General features: G+C 41.9%; 1 protein-coding gene and 1 pseudogene across 1 annotated transcript; both read left to right on the top strand.

The window, feature by feature from the left end:
- The first annotated feature begins 2,790 nt into the window (after nucleotides 1-2,790).
- On the top strand, nucleotides 2,791-15,787 carry LOC133367437 (vomeronasal type-2 receptor 26-like). Its single transcript, XM_061591540.1, has 7 exons — nucleotides 2,791-3,041; nucleotides 4,715-5,006; nucleotides 6,221-7,078; nucleotides 10,294-10,521; nucleotides 10,966-11,025; nucleotides 11,942-12,068; nucleotides 14,877-15,787. Exons 1-7 carry the CDS (start codon nucleotides 2,791-2,793, stop codon nucleotides 15,785-15,787), a joined length of 2,727 nt encoding a protein of 908 aa, XP_061447524.1.
- Nucleotides 15,788-15,858: 71 nt separating this feature from the next.
- LOC133367436 (coiled-coil domain-containing protein 85B-like) lies at nucleotides 15,859-16,668 on the top strand (annotated as a pseudogene).
- Nucleotides 16,669-26,074: the final 9,406 nt, after the last annotated feature.

The following is a 26,074-nucleotide window of genomic DNA, read 5'->3' as shown; positions in this document are numbered from 1 at the left end:
GTGGGGGCATGGCTTCCGGCTGAGCCCTGGCCAGCGGCGTCAGCTGACGAAAACGCTCCATCTGGTTCCATGACAGAGCATCAGCAACACTATTGTCAATGCCTGGAACATGTCGTGCCCAGAAAAGCACATTAAAACATAGGCATTGGAGAACAAAAGACCAGACGAGGCCCATAACTCTGGTGTTCCTGAATGTAAGGGAATTGATAACATGGACTGTAGCCATGTTATCACACCAAAAATGGACTGCAGAGTTCCACAGCCATTCAGCCCACAAATAGACTGCCACTGCTATCAGGGAAAGTTCCAGAAAGGTCAGCTCCTTGATCAGCCCTTCCAGAACCCAGGTCTGCGGCCAAAGCCCATTACACTAGGAAGACCCAAAAACTACCCAAAATCCAAAAGCCCCTGATGCATCATATTGGACTTGTAACTCCGCCTCCAGGAGCCAGTCCTGCCTCCAAAAGGATAGTCCATTAAGATCTTGCAGGAAAGAGGACCACACTGCCAGGTCAGCACACAATGCAGCCGTCGGGGCCACAAAAGCCCCACCGTGGCATCATAAACCTTTTGCAAAAATGCCCAACCTGGTGTGACAACCCTGCATGCAAAGTTCAGGTGTCGGGCCAGCTCCTGGAGGGTGGAAAGAAATACTTTCTTGGCCTCTGCAATCTCCCTAATCTTAAATTGGAGGAGTTCAAGCTTCTCCATGGGCAGCCTACAAAACTGGGACACCAAGTTGATCTGAACCCCTAGAAATGTCAGAACAGGGGCTGGACCCTCTGTCTTTTCAGCAGCTAAGGGAACACCCAGTTCCCTCACCAGGTCACTAAACTGTGACATCAGGTGTTGGCATTCACCCGTGCCAGCCCTACCCGCAAACAGGAAGTCATCCAAATAGGGAACCACTGCATTCAAACCCGCTCATCTCCTGACTGCCCATTACCTTCTGCTGTATGTTTTTAATTGACCATGCCCACCTTTCCTTAAATGAAGTGGTTTAAATATAGCAGGCTAAAAACATGCATCTTGGGCAGGCCAATTTTGTTTTCTCCTAAAGCTAGAGTCATTGCTGAAGTAGCAACATATTGTAATCAATCTGATTTTACATCAAATTGCAGTTTCAGATTCAACGGTTAATGCACCCAAAATAGAAATAGAACATAACGTCCAGTTTGAAACACAAAAGGCTGTCTTCACCATCACATGACATTGACTAATAAAAAGGCTTTGAAATTAATACAAATAATGTTGACACAGACTTCTAGGATGAATAATGTGAGAAATATAATTTTCTAGGTTAGATACTCTGCTGAAACAGTAGTAACATAGGAAAGAAGTCAAATAAGAAGAACTCCAACAAACATACAAAAGCGTAATTGTCTATCTTTGGAAATGGCAGGTGTTGCCACCGCTCACCATATGCTCAGAGGCACATGTTACCAAATTCTTCCAAGCTACACAGGAAGTGGATTGGACTGTGAAAGACCAACCCAAATGGTGTTTGTATTTTGACAAATTTGTAGGGCAGTATAATATCTCAGAGAGGAGGTCAGGTCTTCTGCTCCCCTGGTGCATTCACTATAGCTGCCCAATTTCCCTGCTTTTTAAAGTTTGATAGAAATATCTGTTGGCTATTGGTATGTTCTTAACCCACAAAGGGTTTTTTTCCTATTAGTGAATGCTTGTTGCTGTTCGTAAAGTGTTTAGAAGGATTATAATTCCTACTAGTTTTGGCTTTGTAGGCTCTCCTGTTTTTTTGCAATTTATTTGCCAACACACCACTGTAGAAGATTCATATGGCAGAGTAATGGTGGAAAAGTCATATTTATTCAAATACGACAAAAGATGATCTGCCAAACAATAACCAAATTATATAAGTATAGGCATGTGATTTATAATTATTGTATATGAGGAAAGCATCCCTCTACTCTGCTGGGCATGTAAATAGCTGCATTCAGTGGCTCACCATCCAAGGATTGGGAGAAAAATTTCCCTCCCTAGTAAGTGAGCTTTAGGTATGTGAACCCTACCTGCGCATCTGGGCCCCACTGTCCACCTTTCACAAAGTGTGTATGCCAGGCCTAAAAGGCAGGCCCAAGGATCCCTCAAGCCAAAGGCTGTCAAAGGTGACTTAAGAGTCAAGTATTCCTGAAAGTATATCAGTGATTTTCACCAAAATTGGAAAGAAATACAGACAAAAGTGGCAAAGTTCTCTATATTTAACTTGTAGTACCTGTGGCACTTTAAATCAGATTGGTTTGAAATTTGTAGATCAGGTATCCCAAGTTTCATGTCATTACCCCAACATGTACTATTTCTACAAGTCATAGAATTGTGAGACTTGTAATCAAATAAACTTATTTTTGCTACTCACCTTAACTATAGCAGCACTCCTCTCCTACTATAGTACCCAGCATACCATGAATTCCAGTACTGAACATTTCATTAGCAGGCATTGGATATAAAGATGCTAAATAAGTTTCCTTTACTTTGGCAAGAGGTGACAATCTTAGAAAAGGTAATTATCTACCTTATTATCATAATCACAGCCCTCATGTAATTGAAGTGGGATCCCACAGCTATCAGAAAGAAAGAAACACAGATGAACCCACCGCAGAATCTGGGGAAATGCTTCTCTCCATCTATAAATATGAGTTTCAAAACAACCTTTCCCACACAGCTCTTTGGAAGAGCTATGTCAAACAAATGTTTGAGAATTAACCCTTATGGGGTTTTGAGGTGTGTGTGTGTGTTTTGGAGCTGGTCTTGTTCTGTGTATCTGTCACAATGAATGTGTCCAGCTGGGGACAAGAATTGTCAATAGCCAGATGGGCATCCTTGATGATTCTCATTTTGCTGCTGCAGATGCCTCAGATTGTCAGCAAGAATGTGGACAAGAGGCTTGATCAGCAGACATTGGCTCCAAATGGCTCTCGCATACCAGAGAATATTGTCATTGGTGAATTTGTCTCTTTTTTAATCCACACGTTTAGAGAGATCCCATATACTACAACACCAGATCCAGAAGTAACTGTCAAGTAAGTAAATAGGGCTGAATTAAAATTAAAAAGTGTATAGTAAGTCAGTGGAGGCCAGTGGAAACCTATAAGGTTTCAGCAGCTTGGCCAGCTCCAGAACCCACCCACCCACCAGAGTGGATTCCACAACCCCACTAACATGGAGCCACCAGCCTCCACTGTAGTAAGCAATAGGGCTGAATTAAAATTCCAAATTAATAGTGTCGTGTGAATATGGCAAAATTACTCATTATTCTAAGACTTATTTTTCAAAGCTACTGTGCCTTGTAGCACAATTTGAAGAAATGGGATTCAGAAAAGGAATAATGAAGTGAAGTCTTTATAGTGAAATTACTGTGGCAATTTCTATATCTATATACCTGGAGAAGCCAGGGCTTGAACCTAGAACCTTCTGCATGCAAGGAAGATATTCTACCACTGAGCTATAGCCCTTTCCTTTTTCAGGACAGAAACTTTGGTACGGGCCAGATTCCCTGTGCATTAATGCAGGGCTGGCATTGTTTCTTATTCGCTCAGAAATGAAGGTCTTGCATGAGATAAATTCCTTCAAATCTTAACTTTCTTGAAAAGAAAGCATCATTTTCAGTACATCAAACATGAAAAAAATCAGTTTGGAGGGACAAATACAGGTTAGGGAGACAGCTAGGAAGGAGCGAGTGGTCATGGTTGTGGTGAACACTGGCACCAACTATATGAGATCATGCCATGAGCTTTGAGATCCTGGAAGCAAAATTTAGGTGACCAGGTAGGGATGCTGAAAACCAGGACCCCCAAGGTAGCTTTTTCTGAAATGCTACCAGTTCCATGTGCAGGGCCAGCTAGACAGAAACAGCTGTGTAGTCTCAATATATGGATGAGACTTTGGTGTTGGGAGGAGAGTTTGGATTTGTTATGCAGTGGAGAACATTTTGCGACAAGTCACCTGGGCTTGCAAAATAGGGATGGGCTACACTTGAACTGGGTTAGATCCAGACTGTGGACACTAGAAATCAAAATCTTTGCAGAACAGTTCTTAAACTGATTGTGGGCATTTGGAACAATTCCCCTCCCTCTGGATGAAGATGGGGAAGTATGATAATTGAAATGGGGTGGAACAAAACTAGGCTTTGTGAGTATAGGGCACAGGACAGGAATTCAGAAAGGTCAAGACGCTGCAGGCCAAAACACAAATACTAAAGATACTTGGAGAGGGACACTGTATCTACGTGTTTATACGCTAATGCCAGAAGCCTCCAAGCCAAGATGAGTGAACTAGAGTGCTTAGTCTTAAGAGACAGCATAGATATAGTAGGCATAACCTGGCAAAATGAAAAGAACTAGTGGATCTCTGGTTATAAACGCTATATAAAGGACAGGAAAGGACTTACTGAACATAGTGTTGCTCTGTAAGTGAAAAATGTACAGTCCTGCAAGCTAGAAATCTCAAACGGGGCAGGTTCCTTCACAAAATTGTTGTGATTCAGGGCCCCAAAAGTAATTTAGTAGTGGGGAGGAATTTATAAACCAAAATGCATATTTAAGTGTTATAAAGATACTTTGCATAATTGCATGCCTGGTATTTCATTGAAATATCATTGCAGCACGATGCCAAGAATAGCTTCTAATGGTCAATAAGTTCACTCTATGTACATTAAATCAGTGGATATGTGACACATACTGAAATATCATTGCAGCCTAGTGCCAAATTACTACCACCAAGTTCTTGCTTTTTCGTTTGCTATGAATGAGATCAACAAGAATGTCAACCTCTTACCCAACACAACACTGTCTTCCATCTTCAGTCAAAATGCTTACAATGAAATGGGAAGCTGCTCTGGCACTATGGAACTCCTTTTCCCAACAAAGGGGAAGACCCTTAATTACATCTGTAGTGAGACATACAAGCTAATGGCCATCATTGGTGGACTCACCTTTCATAACTCCAAGCAGATGCCTCACATCTTAAATATCTATAAGATGCCACAGGTGTGTCTGTCTCCTTTATATGTCACAGGTGCAACCAGTATGAGTAATTAAGGATGCAGGCCCATTTGGGCATCCTTGTCCTTCCTCTTCACAGATATTGTTTAATTCGGGTGCTATTCGGGTGAATATTAGGCAGGCGAGATCTCTGCTCTCTTTTCGGAGTCTTTTGGAGACTTTCCTCTTTCAACAAGCCTTTTAGGTTGAGACCTGTCCCCATCTGCATTATAATTGCTTAATATGTTTTTAATAATGTTTTAACCCTTTTTTAAAGTTGTTTTTTTAAAATGTTTTTAACGCTGTTTTAATGTATTTTAAGATCTGTTTTTTATTATGTTTCAAAGTGTTTTTAGCCTTTTTTTGCCGCCCTGGGCTCCTGCTGGGAGGAAGGGCAGGATACAATTTAAACAAACAAACTACACTTTATGGGGAAATGCATGCTTTAAAGGCTAATCATTAAGTCATGTGACTAAACAGGAAGAAAGTTACATTTCCACAGCAGAAGCCTGTTTGAGTGGTTAAGCCAGCATTATCTCATCAGGGTAGAACAATCCTCAATTTAAGAAGACCAGGAAAGTGGCATTTTTTTCTTCCTCAATCTTAAGTTATATATTTAAGTTATAAAAATAGTGACTTGTAATAAAATTATTCATTTTGTAAAAGAAATTGGGTTACTAGTGCTCTTCTCACGTATTCAGTACTGGAGGCCTCTTTTATTCTTTTTGAAATATGCCCTGTATAAAAATATCTGCAAGTTCTCTCTCTCTCTCTCACGCACACATACACACTCACCCTACCTCTCTCCAAATCATACCCTCACTGGGTTCATAGCACACGAACAAATGTGGCCATGTTTGAATTCTTACAAGAGTGGAAAATTTAGTGAATAATATAATCATTGGCACAAAAAGGATGAAATCCATCCTTTTTCTCCACCAATTCTCAGATCTGCACTCCCCTCGACCAAAGGATATATTTCTTGATTAGTGTTTATGGCTCTGTTTCATGTATCAGTATCTAATATTTACTCTGCTCAGTAATCATGTCCAGACTGCAATCCCATAGAGTTTATAGCCTACACAATATTTGCTGAAGGAACAAATGTAACAGGAGCTCAAAATTCTCCCCAGCCAAATCACTAAAGGAAGTAATTTAAATTAAGAAAGAATATCCTAGATTTTTGCCAGGTCTAAAAAGGTCATTCTCATTGTTCTTAGCTCACTTATGCCTCCTTTGACCCTGAACTGAGTGATAAAACACAGTTCCCTTCTGTCTATCGGATGATGCCAAATGAAAGGCCTCAGTATTCTGGGATTGTTCAGCTGCTTCAGCATTTTGGATGGACCTGGATTGGCCTGATTGCTTCAGATGATGACAGTGGAGAATTGTTACTGAGGACTCTCATTCCTTGGCTGCACCACAGGAGTATTTGTATTGCTTTTAAGGAAATTATTCCAACACCAAAGGAACCTTGGGATGCAGCACTGCTAGGAAATAAGAACTTGGCAAGAATAAGATCTACTCTTGTGTCAGTTGAAACCAATGTGATTCTTGTTCATGGAGATTCACGGTCTATGGAAGGCTTACGACTTGTTCTGTTCTTACAAGAATTTAAGCAACCAAAACCAATAGAGAGGGTTTGGATCATCACAGCTCAATGGGATTTCACAACTGTGTTGCATACGTTAGCATTCACACCAAGATCCTTCAATGGCACCTTGTCCTTCGCACTCCACACTAAGGGTGTGGCAGATTATGAAGAGTTCCTTGAGACGGTCAATCCTAATCAATCTACACTTTATTACATCTATCATTTCTGGTCCGTTACATTTATGTGTGCATTCCCCACATATAACCTTAATGCGCCAGGCATAGAAAATTGTACTGGAGAAGAGAAGTTGAGGAACCTCTCTGAAATTGTGTTTCAAAAGGGAATGTCAGGTCAGAGTTACAGTATCTACAATGCAGTTTATGCTGTGGCACATGCTCTCCATGCCATGTTCTCATCAAGATCTAAGCAGAAGGCTTTGGGAGATGGAGCCACATGGAAGCTCTCAAATATTTATCCATGGCAGGTAGTCATCTCATGACCATCTCTAATTCATGTATGGCTATGAATGCATTTCACTGGCTGGATTCCAGTTTGTTACTTTAGTACAGCAATTTATTGAATTTGATAGGAGCCATACACAGACAAATAGATAGCTTGTCCTGAATAACGTCCTTGCTGTGTGGATTTTTTTAAAAAAGGGAAAATCATTAACTCTCATTTACAGCCAGGATTGATGCAATTTGGGGGGCACAACAACAAAGCCTGTCAACTTTCAGAACGATAGCTGCAGTGGTTCTCCCATAGGAACAGTACCATTTGGGGGTTGCGTACAATAATGTCGGTGGGGGTTACATGGACTTTAAGGAAAATATCCTAAAAGGAGATGTCACTCCCACCAAAATTTTGCTAATTCAAAGTAACTGGTGGAGTTGAGACACTGCCCCAGCCACTAACTTTTGGAGATATAGGCTGTGTACATGCAACATTATATTCTACATTTAATGCACCCTGAGTTGTTGTGGTTTTTTCCTACCTAGTGCACATACAATCTGGACTTATCTTTTATGCCTCTGGAAGGTGTTTTTTCACAAACTCGTTTCATTCTGAAAATGAAAACTCAATGCAGATTGATTCTGCATTACCCCTCCCCGTGCTTCCATTTTACAACAGATGGAGGCAGTCCCAGCAATTGGGGGTGCATCCACACAGCCCAATGAGGTTGTGGATAGATGTATATCAAGATCACAACTGTGAGTTACTTATTATGTTGGAGGCCATGGAAACCCAAATCAAGAGGAGGGTTTTCAAATGTATATCAAGTAGGGATAGAACCATCTGTTAATTTTGGTTCTCTCTGGTTTTCATTTTTTCATTCTTAAATTAGGTTCACATTTCTGTAGCGATTTACAATGTTTTAAATAAAATCCTCATGAATCTTCTCTAGCATTTTAGTGACAATTTCTTCTTCTCATCGCATTTTTATATACAGTTTTGACTAATATTTGCATTTTTAAAAGTATTTTCTCCTAATATAATGCATTTTGTATGTTTTTTTCACCAGTATGTATTTCTTCTTATGCACATTTTTCCCTAGTGCATGCATTTTTGTAAACATTGCTAAGTCGGAGAACTACATCGCAAAATTCAGATACGTGCAAATTTTAAAGGACGGCTGAGTTTCGATTGTCATTTTCTTTTTGAAAGTGTGAATTAGATCAATTCAGATTTAAATGCAAACTGAATCGAATTTCTCCCCCATCCCTAATATTAAGTAACCACAGCAACGCTTGTGGACAACAGGATCTAGAATACAAACTGCATCTCTAAGAGCACCTACATCTGTTTTGATATGTTTTCAAACGGACACACTGTGGGATGGTGCAGAATCAATTTGCAATCAGCTTTTATTATTGGACCAAAACCAGATTCTAAAGAAGTGCCTTTCAGGAGAGGAAAATGTGCAATAGTTCTATGTAGAAAAAACAAGTACTCAATGACCATTGCAGAGCTTGGAAAAGTTACTTTTTTGAACTACAACTCCCATCAGCCCCAGCCAGCATGACCACTGGATTGGGCTGATGGGAGTTGTAGTTCAAAAAAGTAACTTTTCCAAGCTCTGGACCATTGATTCTAGACTAATATGTGTGTATGCAGCCTACATCTTTGTGCTCTCAATGGATAATATGTATGCAGCCATTATTTCTTCTCCCTGTGACAGAAATCTTTCCACTGATTTTCAAAAGGGAAGAGGGTGGAGAATTAGCATAGCTTAGGTCCCCAGGAAAGTCTCAGATGCAAGAAATATCACCTCCTAGGAAAAAAAGTCACCTCATAGGTTGCTGATGCAGGTGAGCTTCTGCCCTCCCATATTTATGGGGATGCAACATCTTCTCTCTTGCGCGAGGAGGCGGGAAATAAACAAGCCAGACACATGTATGGAGTAAACTAGGGCCACTTTATTAACTACAACTTAAGAACATATGAACTCAAGAACTTATAAACCTCTGACTTCTAAAATGCATAGGGAATTGAAATATGTGCAGGAAATCCATTAATCCTTGTCAGGCTCATAAGCCTGTCATGCCTGGGCGAGCCTACCCCACAGGGAGTCAGGCTGGCCACGTTTCCAGCTCTTTCCCCCTGCCACACCCTGCAGGTGCAAAGGGAGGTCTTCCTGCTTCATGCCCCCCTGAAGCCCCATAACTCCAGGTGAGTGACACAGGTTAACCTCAACAGTGTCGATACCTTCCCCCACAAGGTCCCACAGCCCTGTGTGCATGTCTCTGGGGTAACTGTTCACCTGAAAAGTGTCTCAGGGTACTCACCACTTGTACTCCCCTCTTCCCTTTCCTGCACACACATGCCACAGGAGGAGGACAAGTCTCAACCAAGTCCTTCTTCCCCCACCTGGCCCCAATGGCCTCCTTCAATCCCCTATGCAGGTCTTCTAAGAAAAAGTCATTCCCTAAATTGGAAAGGTGAACCCCATGCTTGATCTCTGCATGGGGAATTATGCCATCACCCACTTTCAGCAATCCCAACCTGAGCTCTGATTGTCACACCAGAAGTGTGCCACTTTATTTGTAAGGAGCTTTGGCCACAGTGGGAAAGAACTCTAGGAAAGTTAAATCCCGAGTCATTCCTTCCTGATGCCAGAATACACTGTGCAGAACACCACCTCTCCTTGAAAATGACTCCAAAACCACATGCGCCTGCTGCATCTGGTGACACTTGTAACTCAGCTTCTAACAGCAGGTCATCTCTCCAAAACGAAACCCCATTGAAATGATCCAAAAAGTCCAGCCAAACACCTAGATCCAAATGGATCTCAGCTGTCACCCTCCATCTATGATGTGGCACCCTCAAACCCCTCATGGCGTCACAAAGACATCTGATAAACGCTCTGCCTGGGGCCACTACACGACACGCAAAGTTAAGGGATCCTACTAATTCCTGTAATTCCCTCAATGCAACTTTCTTAGCTGACTGTACCTATTGAATCTTATTCCTCAGTGATGGTATAATACTGTTGAATTTCAGCTTTCTACCATGTGTACAAGATGGTAAGCTCCATCTAATCTATATCCAAGATACATTAATCAGAAGCAGGAATTTGAGTACATTAGAGTTCAAAAAGAGGTTGCTTGTTAAGAGGACAAGACAGTAAATTCCAGGGAAATCACAGTAACCTTTTTCCACCTCTGGCCTCAGTTCATGTTCTTTCCTTCTCCAATCTAGCTTCACTCCTTTCTGAAAAATGTACACTTCAACAATAGTGCTGGGGAAGAAATATTTTTTGATAAAAATGGAGAGTTAGCAGCTGGATATGATGTCATCAACACAGTCATGTTTCTTAATAAGTCCATCCATAAAGTCCGTGTTGGAAGGATGGACCCACAGGCTCCTGAAAGAAAGAAGTTCACCATCAATGGAAGTGCTGTTGTGTGGAATCAGAGGTTTAACCAGGTGGGAAGTATTATTATTTTCCAGAAATATAAGTTCGGGGATGGCCTCAAGTCCAAATTCTGCCTGGTCCTTATTCCACACAAAATGCCTAACCTGTTCTTGTTCCATGCAGATATTTTAGGAGGAATCTGCACAAATGAAGGTGGTCTGAAGGCTGCCTCTCTGTCTTGCCTTCCTTGCTTTTGCAGAGTAATTACAGCTGCCTACAAATGCTTAGTTGCCACCATGCAATTTGAAAAGGAAGCAAGTCCCTCTGAGAGTGACAAGACTTACTGATATGCAGTCACTGTCAGGGGGAATGGTGTGTTAAAAATGTACAAAAATGCATTGTATGTAAAAATATCCAGATAATGATGGCACCTCATGAAGATCTGTCAGCAGGACATGCTTTGTTGTAGTCATGTGGGTTTAATGTAAGTGGCTGTAATTACTTTTTTAAAACAGCAGCAGCAGCAGCAGCAACAAATGAGGCAGATCAGCAGCCTACAAATAATCTTCTATGAGGTAAGCGGAGGATCCAGCAATTTGTTGATTCCATTTCCATGGAAATGCCCAAGTCATTCCACCCATTGATCAGGATGGTATGTATCAGGTAATTTAATAGGGGTGGTCTTTGTCAGATTCCTCCCATCCCTTTATAAGACCCACAATTGCAAAAGGATAGGGAAATACTATTGGTTAAGTCTAATCTTTGAGAATCCATAATGAAGATACTACAAGGTATTACAAGGAAGTTCATATTCCATTCAATATAAACTGATCCCACCACTGACAATTGTTTTGAGAACCTGCTGGAGTGGCTATAGAGTCCTTCGTTTCAAAGCTTAACTCACTCATGAAATTAGTAGTTGGCTTTTTCCAAACCTTTGTTCAGCAGAAAAGAAATGTTTTACTTGTTTACACCAGGGTTGGGGAACAAGGTCCAGCCAGTGTTCCTGATCTTCAGCTTCTTTACTCCTGGTATGTCACTTTGACAGATAGATGGGGCCATCCACCTGTCAATCACCTGAAGTCACCATGCCATTAGGTGGTTTAATTTTCCTTTGCAGCATGGTTAAGTACAAGATGTGCTACAAAGGAAGATCCCAGGTGATCCAAACTGTTCTGATGTGTCTTCAAGCCCCACTTTTGGTAGGAATGACTTGTACAGGGGATCTCAGATTGGGAGTTCTTGTGTGGAACCAAGTCCAGTGGGGCTTGCATCACAAGCACCACTAGCCAAAGAAAAATTGTAAACACATGTTTTTTGCAGTTTTATCTTTCACTGTTCCACCCTGATATCATATATGACTTCAGGTGTAGGCATGATGAAAATGATATTGTGGCTAAATCAGGACCCCTGCTGTTAACTAGGCCCATGGGGTGAAGTTTCGCCATCATTGGTCTACACTCTCAATACTTTCTTTCTGGGTATTACTAGATCCTTCCCAAATCCACATGTGCTGAGAGTTGCCAGCCTGGACACAGCAGAATCATGCGACAGGAGGAACAGATTTGTTGTTATGATTGTCCTCAGTGCTCTGAAGGAATGATTTCAAACCTGGTGGGTAAGTAGAGATTGCACAGTTACATAGGGATGGCAGTCCTGAAATATGTAAATCAAATTTGCTGAGACTGGTGTTTGCACTTATAACCCACAACACCATACTATGACTTTGATATGCAAATGAAGGTGAGGCATCATCACACTAAAAATTAAATTCATACATTGTGGAATGGACCACCTGATGAGATGGTATTTGCAAGAGGCTCTCTTCCAGAGCGCAGTGATGTATATTGGGTATATATAAGTGGTGATTTTTTTTAGGAATCCTGGTCCCAAGCTTTATAGGACTTTGTACACTAGTAATAACACCTCAAACGTAGTTCAGTAGCTGACAGCCAATTTTTTCAGCAGTGATGTAAGATGGTTACAATATTTTGTTTCAGTGAGGAATCAAGTCACTTCATTTTGCACTGGCTGTAGCTTCCTGGCTAAACTCTGGGGCAGACCAACATTGAGTGCATTGCAGCTATCCAATCTGGAGCTTATCAGCACATGAACAACAGCTACTAGCCAATCTCAGTCCAGAAACAGTTGTAGCTGTCTTCTCAGCCAAAGTTGGTAAAAAAAGGCACTTCTAGCCACTTAGGTTACCTGTGCCTCCAGTGCCAGAGATGGATCCAGGAGCATCTCTGTACCATGAATTTACAAACTGGGATCTTGTTCATCCCTCTTTTCTTACCTCCCTCCCTCCCTTAAAATATATGTTGCACCAAGACCTATAGATGCATATAGAGGTCCTGGAAAACCACATCTTTGCCATGACTGATGTCAGAGCTCCAACAGCCCAGCATAAAAGTCAGAGTAGGTTTTGACACCTGCAAGGCTTGTGAAGATGTGTCTCTTCCTCTGTTTGAGGAGTCCTCTCATTTTGGGTAGAGAGTGATGTATTCTATGACCCCTGGGCCACCCTTCCAGTAATCAGAGTGCTGCATCCTGTGATGACCTTTATTGAGAGAAAAATAGATGGATTGCAACCCTGTTGGTTTTTTCTGGATATCTCAGCAGCTTTCAATATACAATGGGCCATGCTATCCTTCTGGATATGCTGTCCTGATTAGGGGTCAGATGAACTGGTTAGCACCGATTCCTCTCCTACTTTGATGCCCATTTCCAAAAAAATGGAGATTATTGCTTGATCATTTGGCACCCATGCTTTCAGGTTCCCTAGGATTCTATTCTCTCTCCCATGATAGTTAACCATTATATGGCAATTCTGGGAGAGATCATCCTAAGATTTCGTCTTCTTCCAGAAACACTACAAGTGGGACAAGGTGGTTTAACCATTTTACACCTGTGCTTTTTTCAGCTGCACTGTTTTCAAGTCCATTTCCAAGCAGAATTCAAAGTGCTGATTTTAAACATTGGAGCCCTAAATGTCTTGGGGCCAGGCTACCTGAAATAACGCCTCCTCCCTACCTGAACCTTAAGATCTTCTTCATAGACCATGATCTGCTAGACGAAGGGAGATGGGAAAGAGGTACTAGGGAGAGAGCAGGAAGGTTTGCCTGGTGACATCTTCATGGACTTTTTGGTCTTGAGTGAAGACTTTCACCTTGACCTTTTAAATAACTATGTAATCTGGACCTATATTTTTAAAAATCCTTTATATTTTTATTTTGGTGTGTGGGGGGAATTCAGTTTTGAGATATTTATGTGGGTTTCCTTTGCTTTTTAGTAACTTTATGTTTTATTTTGTACTTTAATTGTTTTTCTCTTCTTTTTGGAAGTTATCTATCTATCCATATATATATGCTATGTTAACAATGTCACAAGTACAGCAAATGGTGGTTTTAGAGCAGAGGACTGCAATTAAGTCTTGGAAGATTGGATACTCATGTTGCTGGTCTCTTTCCTACAAATAATAACAAAACCTACTGTTTATGAAGTTTACCACTCAAGAAAATTTAATATCTATGTGCTTTTTCTGGAAAGAACTTGGAAAACATTGAAGAAAAGCACTTGCTAACACTGAACAAAAAATCCTAAGTTTTTAAAGGATTCAATTAAACATGTGTATCCTCTTTTCAACTTTTGGATTAATTGTTACAATGTATTCAAGAGGAATGTATGATGCTCCTAAATATTAACACCAAATGAACTGAATCATCCAGTGTAATTATTTACCTCCAGTCTACCACAAAGTAATACATGCTAATGACAATCATATCAGTTCTTCCAAAATGAAAGGAAGGGATTCCAATCTTCTTCTCCAGGAGAAATATTTTTTATAATTTTTATACTTTTTATAATTTTGACACCAGATTGTTAACAAAGACCAAGCGGTCCGAGCACATAACACCTGTTCTGGCTCACCTGCACTGGCTACCAATATGCTTCCGGGCCAGATTCAAAGTGTTGGTATTAACCTATAAAGCCTTATACGGCGCGGGACCATGTTACTTGTCGGAACGCCTCTCCCGATATGAACCGGCCCGTGCTCTACGTTCTACTGCAAAGGCCCTCCTCTGGGTTCCGACTCATAAGGAAGTCTGGGGGGTGGTGACAAGATCTAGGGCCTTTTCAGTGGTGGCCCCCGAACTGTGGAATAGTCTCCCCGAGGAGGTGCGCTTGGCGCCGACATTGTTATCCTTTCGGCGCCAAGTTAAAACCTTCCTCTTTTCCGAGGCATATTAATTTAAGTTAACGTAATTTTAAAATTTGCTGTGATTGATTTTATTTTTATATGTTTTTGGCTATATTGTACTATGTGATTTTATTGTTTTTCTTGTGTTCACCGCCCAGAGAGCTATTGCTAGTCGGGCGGTATATAAATCTAATAAATAAATAATAAATAAATTATAACTTTCAGATGCAGAACATTGCAACAAGTGCCCTGAGGATGAGCATCCAAACAAGAACCAGGATCACTGCATCCCTAAACTTATAATCTATCTATCATATGGAGAGCCCTTGGGAATAATTCTGGTTTCGTTTGCTCTTTTTGTTTCTCTGATCACCCTTGTGATAATGTGGATCTTCATTCAACATCATAATACCCCCATTGTCAAGGCTAACAACTGGAATATCACCTACACCCTGCTCAATTCCCTTTTGCTTAGTTTTCTTTGTTCATTCCTATTCATAGGACAGCCTGAGAAGGTGACCTGCCTTCTCCGGCAAACAGTGTTTGGAATCATCTTCTCCCTCGCTGTTTCTTGTGTGTTGGCTAAAACCATCACTGTGGTTGTGGCCTTCATGGCCACCAAGCCAGGAAACAGAATGAGGAAATGGATAGGAAAGAGGCTGACACTATCAGTCATCATCCTCTGTACTCTTATTCAAACGGGCATCTGTGTAGTGTGGTTGGCAACCTCTCCACCCTTCCCAGAGTTTGACATGCACTCCCAGACTGGCCAGATCATTGTGCAATGCAATGAAGGATCAGCCCTCATGTTTTATAGTGTCCTGGGCTACATGGGACTTCTGGCCATCATCAGCTTCACTGCGGCTTTCTTTGCCAGGAAGTTGCCTGATACTTTCAATGAAGCCAAACTGATCACCTTCAGCATGCTGGTGTTTTGCAGTGTTTGGGTGGCTTTTGTCCCCACCTACCTGAGCACCAAAGGGAAATACATGGTTGCTGTGGAGATCTTCTCCATCTTGGCCTCTAGTTTTGGATTATTGTGTTGCATCTTCCTCCCCAAATTCTACATTATTATACTGAGGCCTGAGCTGAATACCAGAGAGCAGCTGGTAAGGAAAAAGAATTTGGTTGCCTGACAGTTGTCCTTTCCCCCACACTCACCCTTTTCTTTTCCCTCCCTTTGCCATTGTGGTATGTCTTCTTTATAATGCAGCCTTCGGGAGAAGGTCATGTTAGCAGGATACCAATACTCCACAAATAAATTATGATGATGTACTGACTCTTCAGAGGCCTTCATTACTGACCCATTTTCCTTCCACTGTCAGCAAAAGAAACTTCTCTCTTTCAATGTAATATTTTGTCCAGTGGAGGGGGAATGCCTTGGCATCAGAGCTTCATGTCTATCTGAAAGCACAGTCACACGCACACACACACAAATTCTGCACCTTTCCCTGTCAATATATATAACCTCCAACAGGCCTTGGGAAATGTGCATAGATCACCTGTATTTTGTATATTCTTCATCTATTATGCTTACACTGTAAAGCACTTAAGAAGATGGTGTCAACTGGCAGCTGCAGGAGCATCTCCACAAGATCCGCAAGCTGAAGGCAGTCAACGGGCGGTGGCAGGCCAAGAACCACAAGCTGTGCAACGTGTGCTGCTTCCTTGACAAGGTCCAGCTCAAGGCCAAGCACCTGGCGTGCCACTGGCAGCTCTCCAGGCACCGTGTGGCGTAGGTGCTGTGCAACGAGGTGGCCACCTGCCTCCGCAAGCTGGCCAGCCTGGAGGGCCTCCAGGAACACCTGGCCAAGGACAACCTGGAGCTGAAGGAGCTCTGCCTGGCCCTCGAGGAGGAATGTGCCTCCATGCGACCCAATGCCAGCCCAGCCCTGCTGGCAGCTCGTCGGAGCTTAGCCTGCCCTGCGGGCTCCATGACCTAGGTGATAGCAGCTCCAGCACCGGCAGCATCGGCAGCCCAGACCACCTCTACTCCACCTGCACCCCCAATGACTAAACCCACGGGGAGGATGCCTTGCTTCCTTTGCCCCCACATTGGAAGATGGGTGAGCCCTGCCCTAGCCCACAGACTCTCTGTCCTTTGCTCTGTGCTCCTGGCTTCAAAGAACCTGGAAGGGGTGCTATGTTTGCCTCTGTTCCTATTTCTCCTGCCCAGCTGAAGATGTCATGCCCAGGGAAACCCGTACCCGTGTCAGTCCCAAAGCAAGGCAGCAGTGGATGTATGTAATTTATTCTGAGTTTCTTCTCTGACATTTTTTTCTTAATAATGCTATTTGTTATTTAGTTTAATTTTTGTAAATTGTATTGCTTTCATTGATGTATTTTTATACTTGTGTTTATTTTTCTTTGTAAGCCGCCTTGAGGGCCTTTGGCCGAAAGGAGGGATATAAATAAATTAACAACAACAACAATAATCTCCAATAGGCTTTGTTGAATGTACATATCTGAACTGCATTTTGTTTATCCTCCAGGCAATTTGCACATTCTCCAGTCAGTATATAAAGGCTCCAAGAAACATGCCTTCTTTTTCTATCTCTTGTTCATAAGTGTGTAATCTGTGCCCTCAAACCTGCTTCTGGCCAATGCCTAATCTTTCATATCCTACAACATGCCCTCCCACTGATCCATACTGGGGGGGGGTTATTTCTAGATAGATTAACATTTTTGCAGCCCAGCCCCCTTTTCACCATTCTTGCCTGTTTCCCAGTCAGTTGAACAGCACAGGGGGGGGGGGTTGCAAGTAGAGGAAAGTTGTTAAATTTCCCTCCCCCTCCCACAATTTTGATGTTTCAGGGAACATAGTATAGCTATAAAATATCTAAATAAAAGACCCAAGTAACAATAAAAGATTATATTGATACTAATACAATTATTATTATTAACATTCAGGAAGAATGTAAAAGGATCCCTTTTCCCTCAAGCATTTAATAGCTGTAATATTATCTGCTGTGATAGTCTGCAGCAGTTTTAAAAACATTTTAGATGTTTTTAGTGTTTTAAATATGTTTTTATTTTAGTTTTCGTGTGCCTATTTTATTCTGGCCTATATGAGGGAAAGAAGGCAGGATCAGAAGACATCAGCAGAATAGTTCTACTCTCTTCCACTGATACATGGTGATGATTGGCTGGTTGCTTCTACATAATTGGCTCATAGGTTGAAGTGATTGCTAGTGGGGATAATTTCAAGAACTCTTAGTCTGATGAGCACATGGATGGGGAACCATCTAAACATCAGAAATGCCCTTCTGGTTAAGGCCAACAGTCAATTTGTTCCATCATTCTCCTTCTAATAGCACCCAGCCTGATGCTGCTGGGAAGCTCACAAGTCTCATCCTATTGCTCACCCCTAGCATCTGGTACTCTGAGCTATGCTGCCTCTGAACATGGAAATCCCATTGAGCCCTCATGGCCAACAGTCTTTGACAGACCTCTCCCTCCATAAATTTCTCAAAAGAAATTTGAGGTCGATAGAAAATTAAGAGTCCTTTAAAAGAACAGCAAGGTGACAAATAAATAATCCAGAGGCACAACTCTTCCCATGGGTATCTGGTTGGACACTGTGAGAACAGGATGCTGGACTAGATGTCCCACTGGCCTGATCTATCAGGCTCTTCTTATGTTCTTAACTATGAAGCCTGATGCCATCTGAAGAAATCTGCATGATCCAGCAATTATTTATGTATGTATTTATTTGTACACCTCTTCAGACAAAAAGACTCCTGGAGTGGCTTACATACAATCAATGAATACAAGACAGTCCCTGCCTGTAGGCTTACCATCTAAAATACACAACACACAAGGGGAAAGGGGCAAGGGAAAAAGAGGAAAAAAGCAAACTCAGGCACCAATTCTTAAATAGTAGTTCTTATCATGACCAGCTGTCATAGAAACAGTTCGGGGATAGGAGGTGCTGGATGGAGCTGGCTTTCAGCAGAGCTGACAGAATGAGCTCTGTTTCTGATCTCTCCCACTGAGGCAGTGTGATGGAATGGCTGCTGCCAGGGGGACAATTGAAAGAGAGGAGGCCTGATGGAGCTGATGGAATGTACGCTGCTGTTAGCTATACTTAACAGATCTAGAACATCATGAAGTGCATTCTTTGGTTGCATTAACTGGTTGTAATCCTCACAACAACCCTGTAAGGTAATTCCATATTGGACAAATGGTCAAAGTAAATAGATCAGTCATACTTTCTAAGGATCTGGGTTGGTCATCTGTTTCCCCTCTCTTCCCACTATTAATTGGCCAATAGCAATTCAAAACAAAAGGCTAGACCTTATTCCCACTGTTATTCCAACACAGTTAATTGAACCCATTACTCCTTTAATGAAAAAGAGATACTGAAGTTTTTGGATTTGTACATGTATGTATATGTATATATTTCTGCTTATGTAAGGAGTTGAGGATATTGTGAAAGATATTTATTTGCCCTATAATTATCTCAAATCACTATAATTGGAGTCTGTTTCTCATGGTAGCTTCATAGCTATCCAGATAGCGCTAGCAAAATGAATTCTAAGCAAAAACATTGCCAGTCTCTACTCAATAGTTTGTTTTGTGCTGCACCCAATCTATAAAAGGTTCTTACTAATCACTATGTGACATAGAGATATGGGAGGAAACGTGAGGCAGGCAATGCTCTGGAAACTGGGGATATTATTTATTATCATGTATTTATTAATGATATCTATGAGTCACTTTTTTTTCCAAAAATGAAACTCAAAGCGACTTACAAAAAAGAAATAAAATATCTCAAAAACCTATACAGAATAAAGACAGCAGTACAAGAGCATACCAAGCAAAACTCAATACCATAAATAGAACAATACGATAAAAATCGCAACACACAATACAACTCAAATATAGGTTTTCTGCTACCCCCCTCCTGTCCCCAAAACTCAGAGCCTACTAGTTCAACCATCGTAGCCAAGAAACCGCCCCCCCCGGCTTACGCTACAGGGAGCCCCACTTCAGGTATGTTTGGTGGCAGAAGCCACCTTGGAAACAAACAGGGCGTTGCCGCATTGTAGATGGAGGCAGGGCACCGCTGCGTGCCAAACAGGGGGTCTCCGTGGATGCAGGAAAGCCATGGGGCAACCCAGTGGGCAGCCCCCACCTGTGTGGGTCCAGAGTTGCGGCTTCAGGTGGTAGCTCTTAATGTAGATCTTCTTGCAGCCGGCATAGGAGCAGGTGTAGATGGCCGTCCATTTGGGAGGCCAGAAGCGATGTCCCCTCTTGGGCTTGGCTTCCAACTGCTCCAGCGAGGAGGAGGGTGGGGTGAGCAGGTCCCCCAGGGCAAAGGCCTGGGAGGGGAGGCTCTCCTCGAAGAAGCTGGAGGCACTTTGGTGCGGATGGAACTGATACTAGAGTGAGTGGGTGAAAGCCGGGTGGTAAGGCAGCAGCAGCGGCTGCAGGGGCGCTCCCAAGTCCTTGGAGGTTACCAGGAGGTCATTGGGCTGAGCTGTGGCATCTCCACGCCAGGGCCCTGCAGGGAGCTGGCGGCCAGCATGCAGGGCATGGGCTGCCCTCCTGTTTGATCCCAGGACACGGCTGCAATGCCAGGCCCATCAGGGGCCCGTAGTCCATCTCCATAGTCCATCTCCAGCTTAATGCTCTCCGCTGCAGCTTGTTGCATTCTTTGCCTTTGCGCATCAGTTGAAAACCCTTTAGTACATGGCTGATTTTCCAAGTTTCACCTTCATCATGATATATTTTACCCATAGATCAAAAGCAAAGTTGGATACCGTGTACTGAAAAAACAACCACATTCTTGTACATGCCTTTCTGAAGCTCTGATCAGGACTGATGCTACTTGAAATTACAGTCGCAATTGTGGAAGTGGCATTACAGGTGAACAGTTGGAACTATGTCCAAAATATGCTGGCATTCAGAAAGGTTTTGTTACCTTTTTTCTTGCCTTCTCCTGTCAGCAGTGTCATGAACCTGGATATGTTCATGAGTTATTAAAATTATATGTAACATCATGGCTCAGTGCAAAGAACTCTGGGAGGGACATCTTGTTAGAGAAACAGGCCTCAGAAAGGAAAAAAATGTTAAGTTTCGATTCCCAGCTGAAGACAGTTAAGGGAGGCTCAAGCAGAGGCACCTGGTTATCTATGCTAATTAGTAAGAGCCTGACACCCAAGGCCATCCGTGTCTGAGAAGATTGAAAACCTGTTGGGAGGGGGGCCTGGAAGGCGTGAAAAAGTGCAGAAACATCTAGAAAGGGATTACATCAGAAGACTCCTGATTGGTTAATTAACTTTGGACCATTGGGATTCTTTTCCTTAAGTATAGGGTCTCAGACCCATAGCTTTTGTTCCCTCAGGAAGGTTCTGAAAGGTTCCTTCTGTCTGGTGCCTATGGGAGGCAACCTAAGCAGGGTTCCATTGCTTTGCAACTGATGCTATTCTCTCTAAGGAGAGACAAGACTTCAACCAACTACCTCCTAGTTAGGCTAGTTAGGTTATTATTTTCTCATTGTGTGAATGAACTCTCTTATGTGTACCTAAACCCCTGTTTGGGTGTATGGTTTTAAGGAATTGTTTGCTGCTATATTTTAATGTGCACTTATATTTTGAATAAAGCTACTTCTATTTAACCTGGTGTGTTCATTGAAAGTAGGGGTGGTCCTGAATCCAGCACTTTGACCATTCAGCTACACTATTACCAACAGGAAACAGGAGTTAAAGCTTAATTCTAATTTGTGGGGTTTTACCAGAGGTTTCTTGACAAGGAGTGTAAATTTGGCTCTTGTCTTATAGGACCCTGGTTTACCTATTTTCTGGGCTCAGAGTTCCCCTAGCTCTGAGTGGATCCAGTGACAGGGGTGGTGGCAGCCTACATTCTACCTTGCAGGGTTGGTGTTAGTTTGCACAGCCTTGGCAAGGGTGAATTTAGTATTTGGTTTCCAGAACAATTACCCTAAGGGTGGGAATTGGGTCTGAAGCATGATTCTGGCGCCTTGAGGGGCCCAGGGCATGACAAGCAGGAGTTTGACTTCTATGTGCAGAATGTAGCCAACAGGTCAGCAAACGTTTTCTACTTCTACAGATGGTATTATGATCAGGGAATTTCTTTCCCTTGCACGTGCAGCATTTCCCATGCACAACTTTAGGGTACACCCATACTTCTTCCCAAAGGCATGGTGAGTAAGTATTTATTTTTATGAAATATCTTCTATAAATATTTCTGATTTGTTGTAGATAATTTTGATTTACTTATGGATGGTCATTGGTTGGTGGTTGCAGAATTCATGGACAAAGAGCATGTTTAAATGTAACAATCAGAGAGCTTACACTCACGAAATCTTTCATGTCACATCAATCAAAATGGCTTTCAATCACATATTCAGCTACCAGTCTTCCAGAGTATAGCAGAAGAATGAAGTTATACACATGGTTTTGTGAGCCAACTACGGAGAAGGAATTAATTTGGTCCACTTTTTGTAGTGAACTGACCCAATCTGACACTCTCAGACTTGTTTGCAGAATGCAACACAAGTTCCAATTAGATTAATTACTTTTCTGGGTTTTGCACTGCACATAAAACTGACATAAAATACGCACATATATTTTGCATTAATGTGTGCAAAATACACATTTTACTGAAAATTCATTGGAAAACATTGATAAATGTACATTTTATGTTTTAAAAAGAGCATCAAAACAAACAATTCAAATGAGGACTTTTCATGCACTCTTTCAAACTACATGTTGGAACTGAGAGAAAATGCCTTCACATAATTATCTGCTATATGCTTATGGGTGGCAAAATGAGATGGATGGTTGTAGCATCCATCTCTGGATGGTGGGTACAAATGTCCAACAATTGAAAAAGAAAATTCTGAAGGAAAAAAGATTGAGAAAGTTGTCTTGTGAGAAATTCTGAATTAGACTCTATTACTTCAGAAGAGGAAGCATTTCAGTAGGTAGCTTTCCTAAGAACAGAGATTCAACAAAATCTGACACTCTTTTCTGGGCATCTCTGAACATTGCATGAAATGGTGTTTAGTGATAGTGCTTTGCAAATGGAATGATTCTGGCATGCACAAACGATTTTTAGTAAATACAGTCCTTCTTCCAAACCCCACATTGTCCCATGAGTAAGCGTTTTGCTTTGTACACCTACTCAGACCTCTAAACCCACACTTTGGCAAAACTAGTTGGCTTGGTTTCAAAGTTTTATGACAATTGGTTCAATTCAAAGATAGCCTGTTTGGGCACTCTGGATCTTCTCAAGACGTGTGAATTACAACTATGGAAGAGAAAAGAGTCCCATGGCCATCACTGGTGGGCTCATCTCACCAAACTCAATCCAGATGGCCAACATCTTGAATAATTATGAGATTCCACAGGTATGTGGGCACCTTTAGATGCCCAGGTGTAGTGTTATGGCTGATACATGAATCTGCTCACTGATCATACTTCAAAGTTAAATGGTGCTCTGCAGTAAACTAACCATAGAAATATGAAGGTTGCTTATACCAAATGAGGCCAATGGTCCATTTATCTCAGTAGTGTCCACATTGGGATAGGAGTGGGATCTCCAGCCCATGGGCCAAAAATCATAATCTGTTAAAAAACAGTTTATATAACGTCCTGGGGCATCTGGGCAAATAAAAACCATTGTTACCTGGCTGAGAAGACAATGTTTTGCACTATAAGAGCTTCACATAGGAAGGGATAGAACATGCCAGATGCCACAACAGTGCACCATTCACGATATGCCTAACTTCAGTGCATCTCACAATTCATGATATGCCTAACTTCAGAAAAGCTTTAGGACTTGGGGAACGGTGAATGCTGCTAAACAACATAAAATTCAGAGATACTCATGTAGGATAAGCCAGTGTTTCAGACTCTTGGATCTGATGCTGTTTAACCATATGGATATTGATATTTGGTTATTCTGAACACATTTATGGTTTGTTGTTGTTATTATGTGCCTTCATGTCAATTACGACTTATGGTGACCCTATGAATCAGTGACCTCCAAGAGCATCTGTCATGAACCGCCCTGTTCAGATCTTGTAAGTTCATGTCTGTGGCTTCCTTTATGGAATCAATCCATCTCTTGTTTGGCCTTCCTCTTTTTCTACTCCCTTCTGTTTTCCCTGGCATTATTGTCTTTTCTAGTGAATCGTGTCTTCTCATGATGTGTCCTAAGTATGATAACTTCAGTTTCATCATTTCAGCTTCTAATGATAGTTCTGGTTTAATTTGTTCTAACACCCAATTCTTTGTCTTTTTCGCAGTCCATGGTATGCGTAAAGCTCTCCTCCAACACCACATTTCAAATGAGTTGATTTTTCTCTTATCCTCTTTTTTCACTGTCCAACTTTCACATCCATACATAGAGATTGGGAATACCATGGTCTGAATGTGTTCAGTAGTAAACAATAAATGGTATAATCACCTCTACTAAGAATGCCGTTATAACATAGAAAACCAAACTCAGTGCACCACATGTGAGAAGGGGAAAAAAGACAGTTCCACCAGCCATGCCCCTCATTCTGGTTCCTCCCCAAAAGCAGGGATCCAGAAGACCCGACACAGGCTTTGTGGATAAACACCTGGGCTTTGAATTCAGCCAGGAAAGGGCCCAATAGCTATACAAGGCCTTAACAACTGTCAGGCTGTTAACCTGGCACCAGCTGACAAGCTAGAAGCTTTACATTTTAATTGTTTATTTTTTGTGTGTTTGCCCTCCTGGGCTGTTTTGCGAGGAAGGGCAGAATATCAATTTGATAAAGGAATAACTATTCTAAGATGCCAAGAAATACTCAAATGTTGCCACAATACATTACATAATATAATCTGGAGGTTACCACAGCTTGGATAACTTGGGATAACAGAAATCATATATCAGTAACCTGGCCTAATTTGGCACCTGGCCAATACAACATATAAATCAGAAATGTCACACTTCAGAATTTCACATCCAGAGTTTCTGGAGGACAGGAACAGACAAACATAAATCCTGGCAACATAGAAATGTGGAGGTGGCTTATGAGAGCCATATTGTCTGGGAGATAAAATGGTGGCTGATGGCACAGGAGTGATCCAAGAAGGCAGAGAAGCTATCCAGGACTGACAGAGCAAGGGAGTGGAAGAGGGAAGTCATATGAGCAAGTCTGCCAGTATGGAGAGGAACTGAAAAGAATCCTTGAAGTATAGGAGAGGAGAGGAAGTGGGTTTGTGTGAGGTTGCTTGAGAAGGTATATCTGGGAGAATGATGGAACAAACAAAGGGAAAAGGTGGGAGCAAAAGAGATGCTGAGTGACTAGAAGTGTGCTGAACAAAGTGCAGGGAGGGTGAAAAGGGGCAAATGGGGGGGAGTAAAAGAGAGAACATAGGAGGGTAGCTGGAAAGTAACTGTAGCTTCTAATGAAGCAATTAATGAAACAGATTAGTGAGCTCTGCCTAGATTGCTAAAAAGGGAAGCAGTAGGAAGATAATGCAGTCAGGTATTGGAATTCTTCCCCTAGTGCAGCCTTTCCCAACCTTTGGGTTCCCAGATGTTGTTGGACTACAACTACCATCAGCCCCTGTCAGCATGGCCAATGGTCAGGAATGCTGGGAATTGTAGTCCAGCAACATCTGGGGACCCAAAGGTTGGGAAAGGCTTCCCTAGTGTATGGCCAAGGAAACAGCAACAAAACAGTGTAATTATGGAAGAACACTGACTATACACAGCAGCATAGAGTGACAGCAATGCTGAATCTAAAAAGGTTGTTAATAGAATGTGCCTGGTGAAGAGAATAGCTCTGAGCTTGAGAAAGTGGCATGTTCACCAGTGACCTCTGAAAGAAAGAGAAACTGGCACTCTGAAGACAAGTAGGCCCCTAGGTTTTGAAGGGAGGGGTAGGTTGAAGTCAAAAGCCTTCAAATGTAGTAAAGTCTTCAAATTAAACGCACCATATAATATACAATGCAAGTCTTCCAGAATTAAACACCTGGAAAGATGGTAACGAAATGAAGGTGCATCTTACAATCCTAATTTTATTAATTCCTTTAAAAAATTGAATAATCTACATTAAAATAATGAGCAGATCTTCACAATAAGATTATATGGCAAATAAATAAATAAATAACCACTGGCAAGTAATACCTGGGGGAGAAAGGAGGAGTAAATACACCATTATTTTCAAAGTCATGGGGACAAACAAAAATTCTTGCACATAGAGGCTACTCCTCAAAAGGGCAATTGAAGCAGTTCAAGGATGAGGAAATGGATCCACCCTCTACAGGCCAAAGCCAGAACTAGCCACTTTTGACTGACAAAATTGGAGGCTAAAAACTAATCCATAGACAATTCTGCAGATGGCATCAGGCTTCAAAGTACCCACCCCACCCCATTCCTGTCTGATTGATGAATTATTTATTTATTTGTTTGTTTAC

This window comes from Rhineura floridana, chromosome 11 (genome assembly GCF_030035675.1).
Source record: "Rhineura floridana isolate rRhiFlo1 chromosome 11, rRhiFlo1.hap2, whole genome shotgun sequence".
NCBI lineage: Eukaryota > Metazoa > Chordata > Lepidosauria > Squamata > Rhineuridae > Rhineura > Rhineura floridana.
The sequence above is the reverse complement of the archived record's forward strand: the minus strand, read 5'-3'. Positions and strand labels throughout refer to the sequence as shown.

Coding starts and splice junctions, on each gene's coding strand:
- LOC133367437 (XM_061591540.1), top strand. CDS start 2,791: ATGAATGTGTCCAGCTGGGGACAAGAATTGTCAATAGCCAGATGGGCA. Junction 7,079..10,293: donor CAAATATTTATCCATGGCAG/GTAGTCATCTCA, acceptor TCTCCAATCTAG/CTTCACTCCTTTCTGAAAAA. Junction 11,026..11,941: donor TACAAATAATCTTCTATGAG/GTAAGCGGAGGA, acceptor GGGTATTACTAG/ATCCTTCCCAAATCCACATG.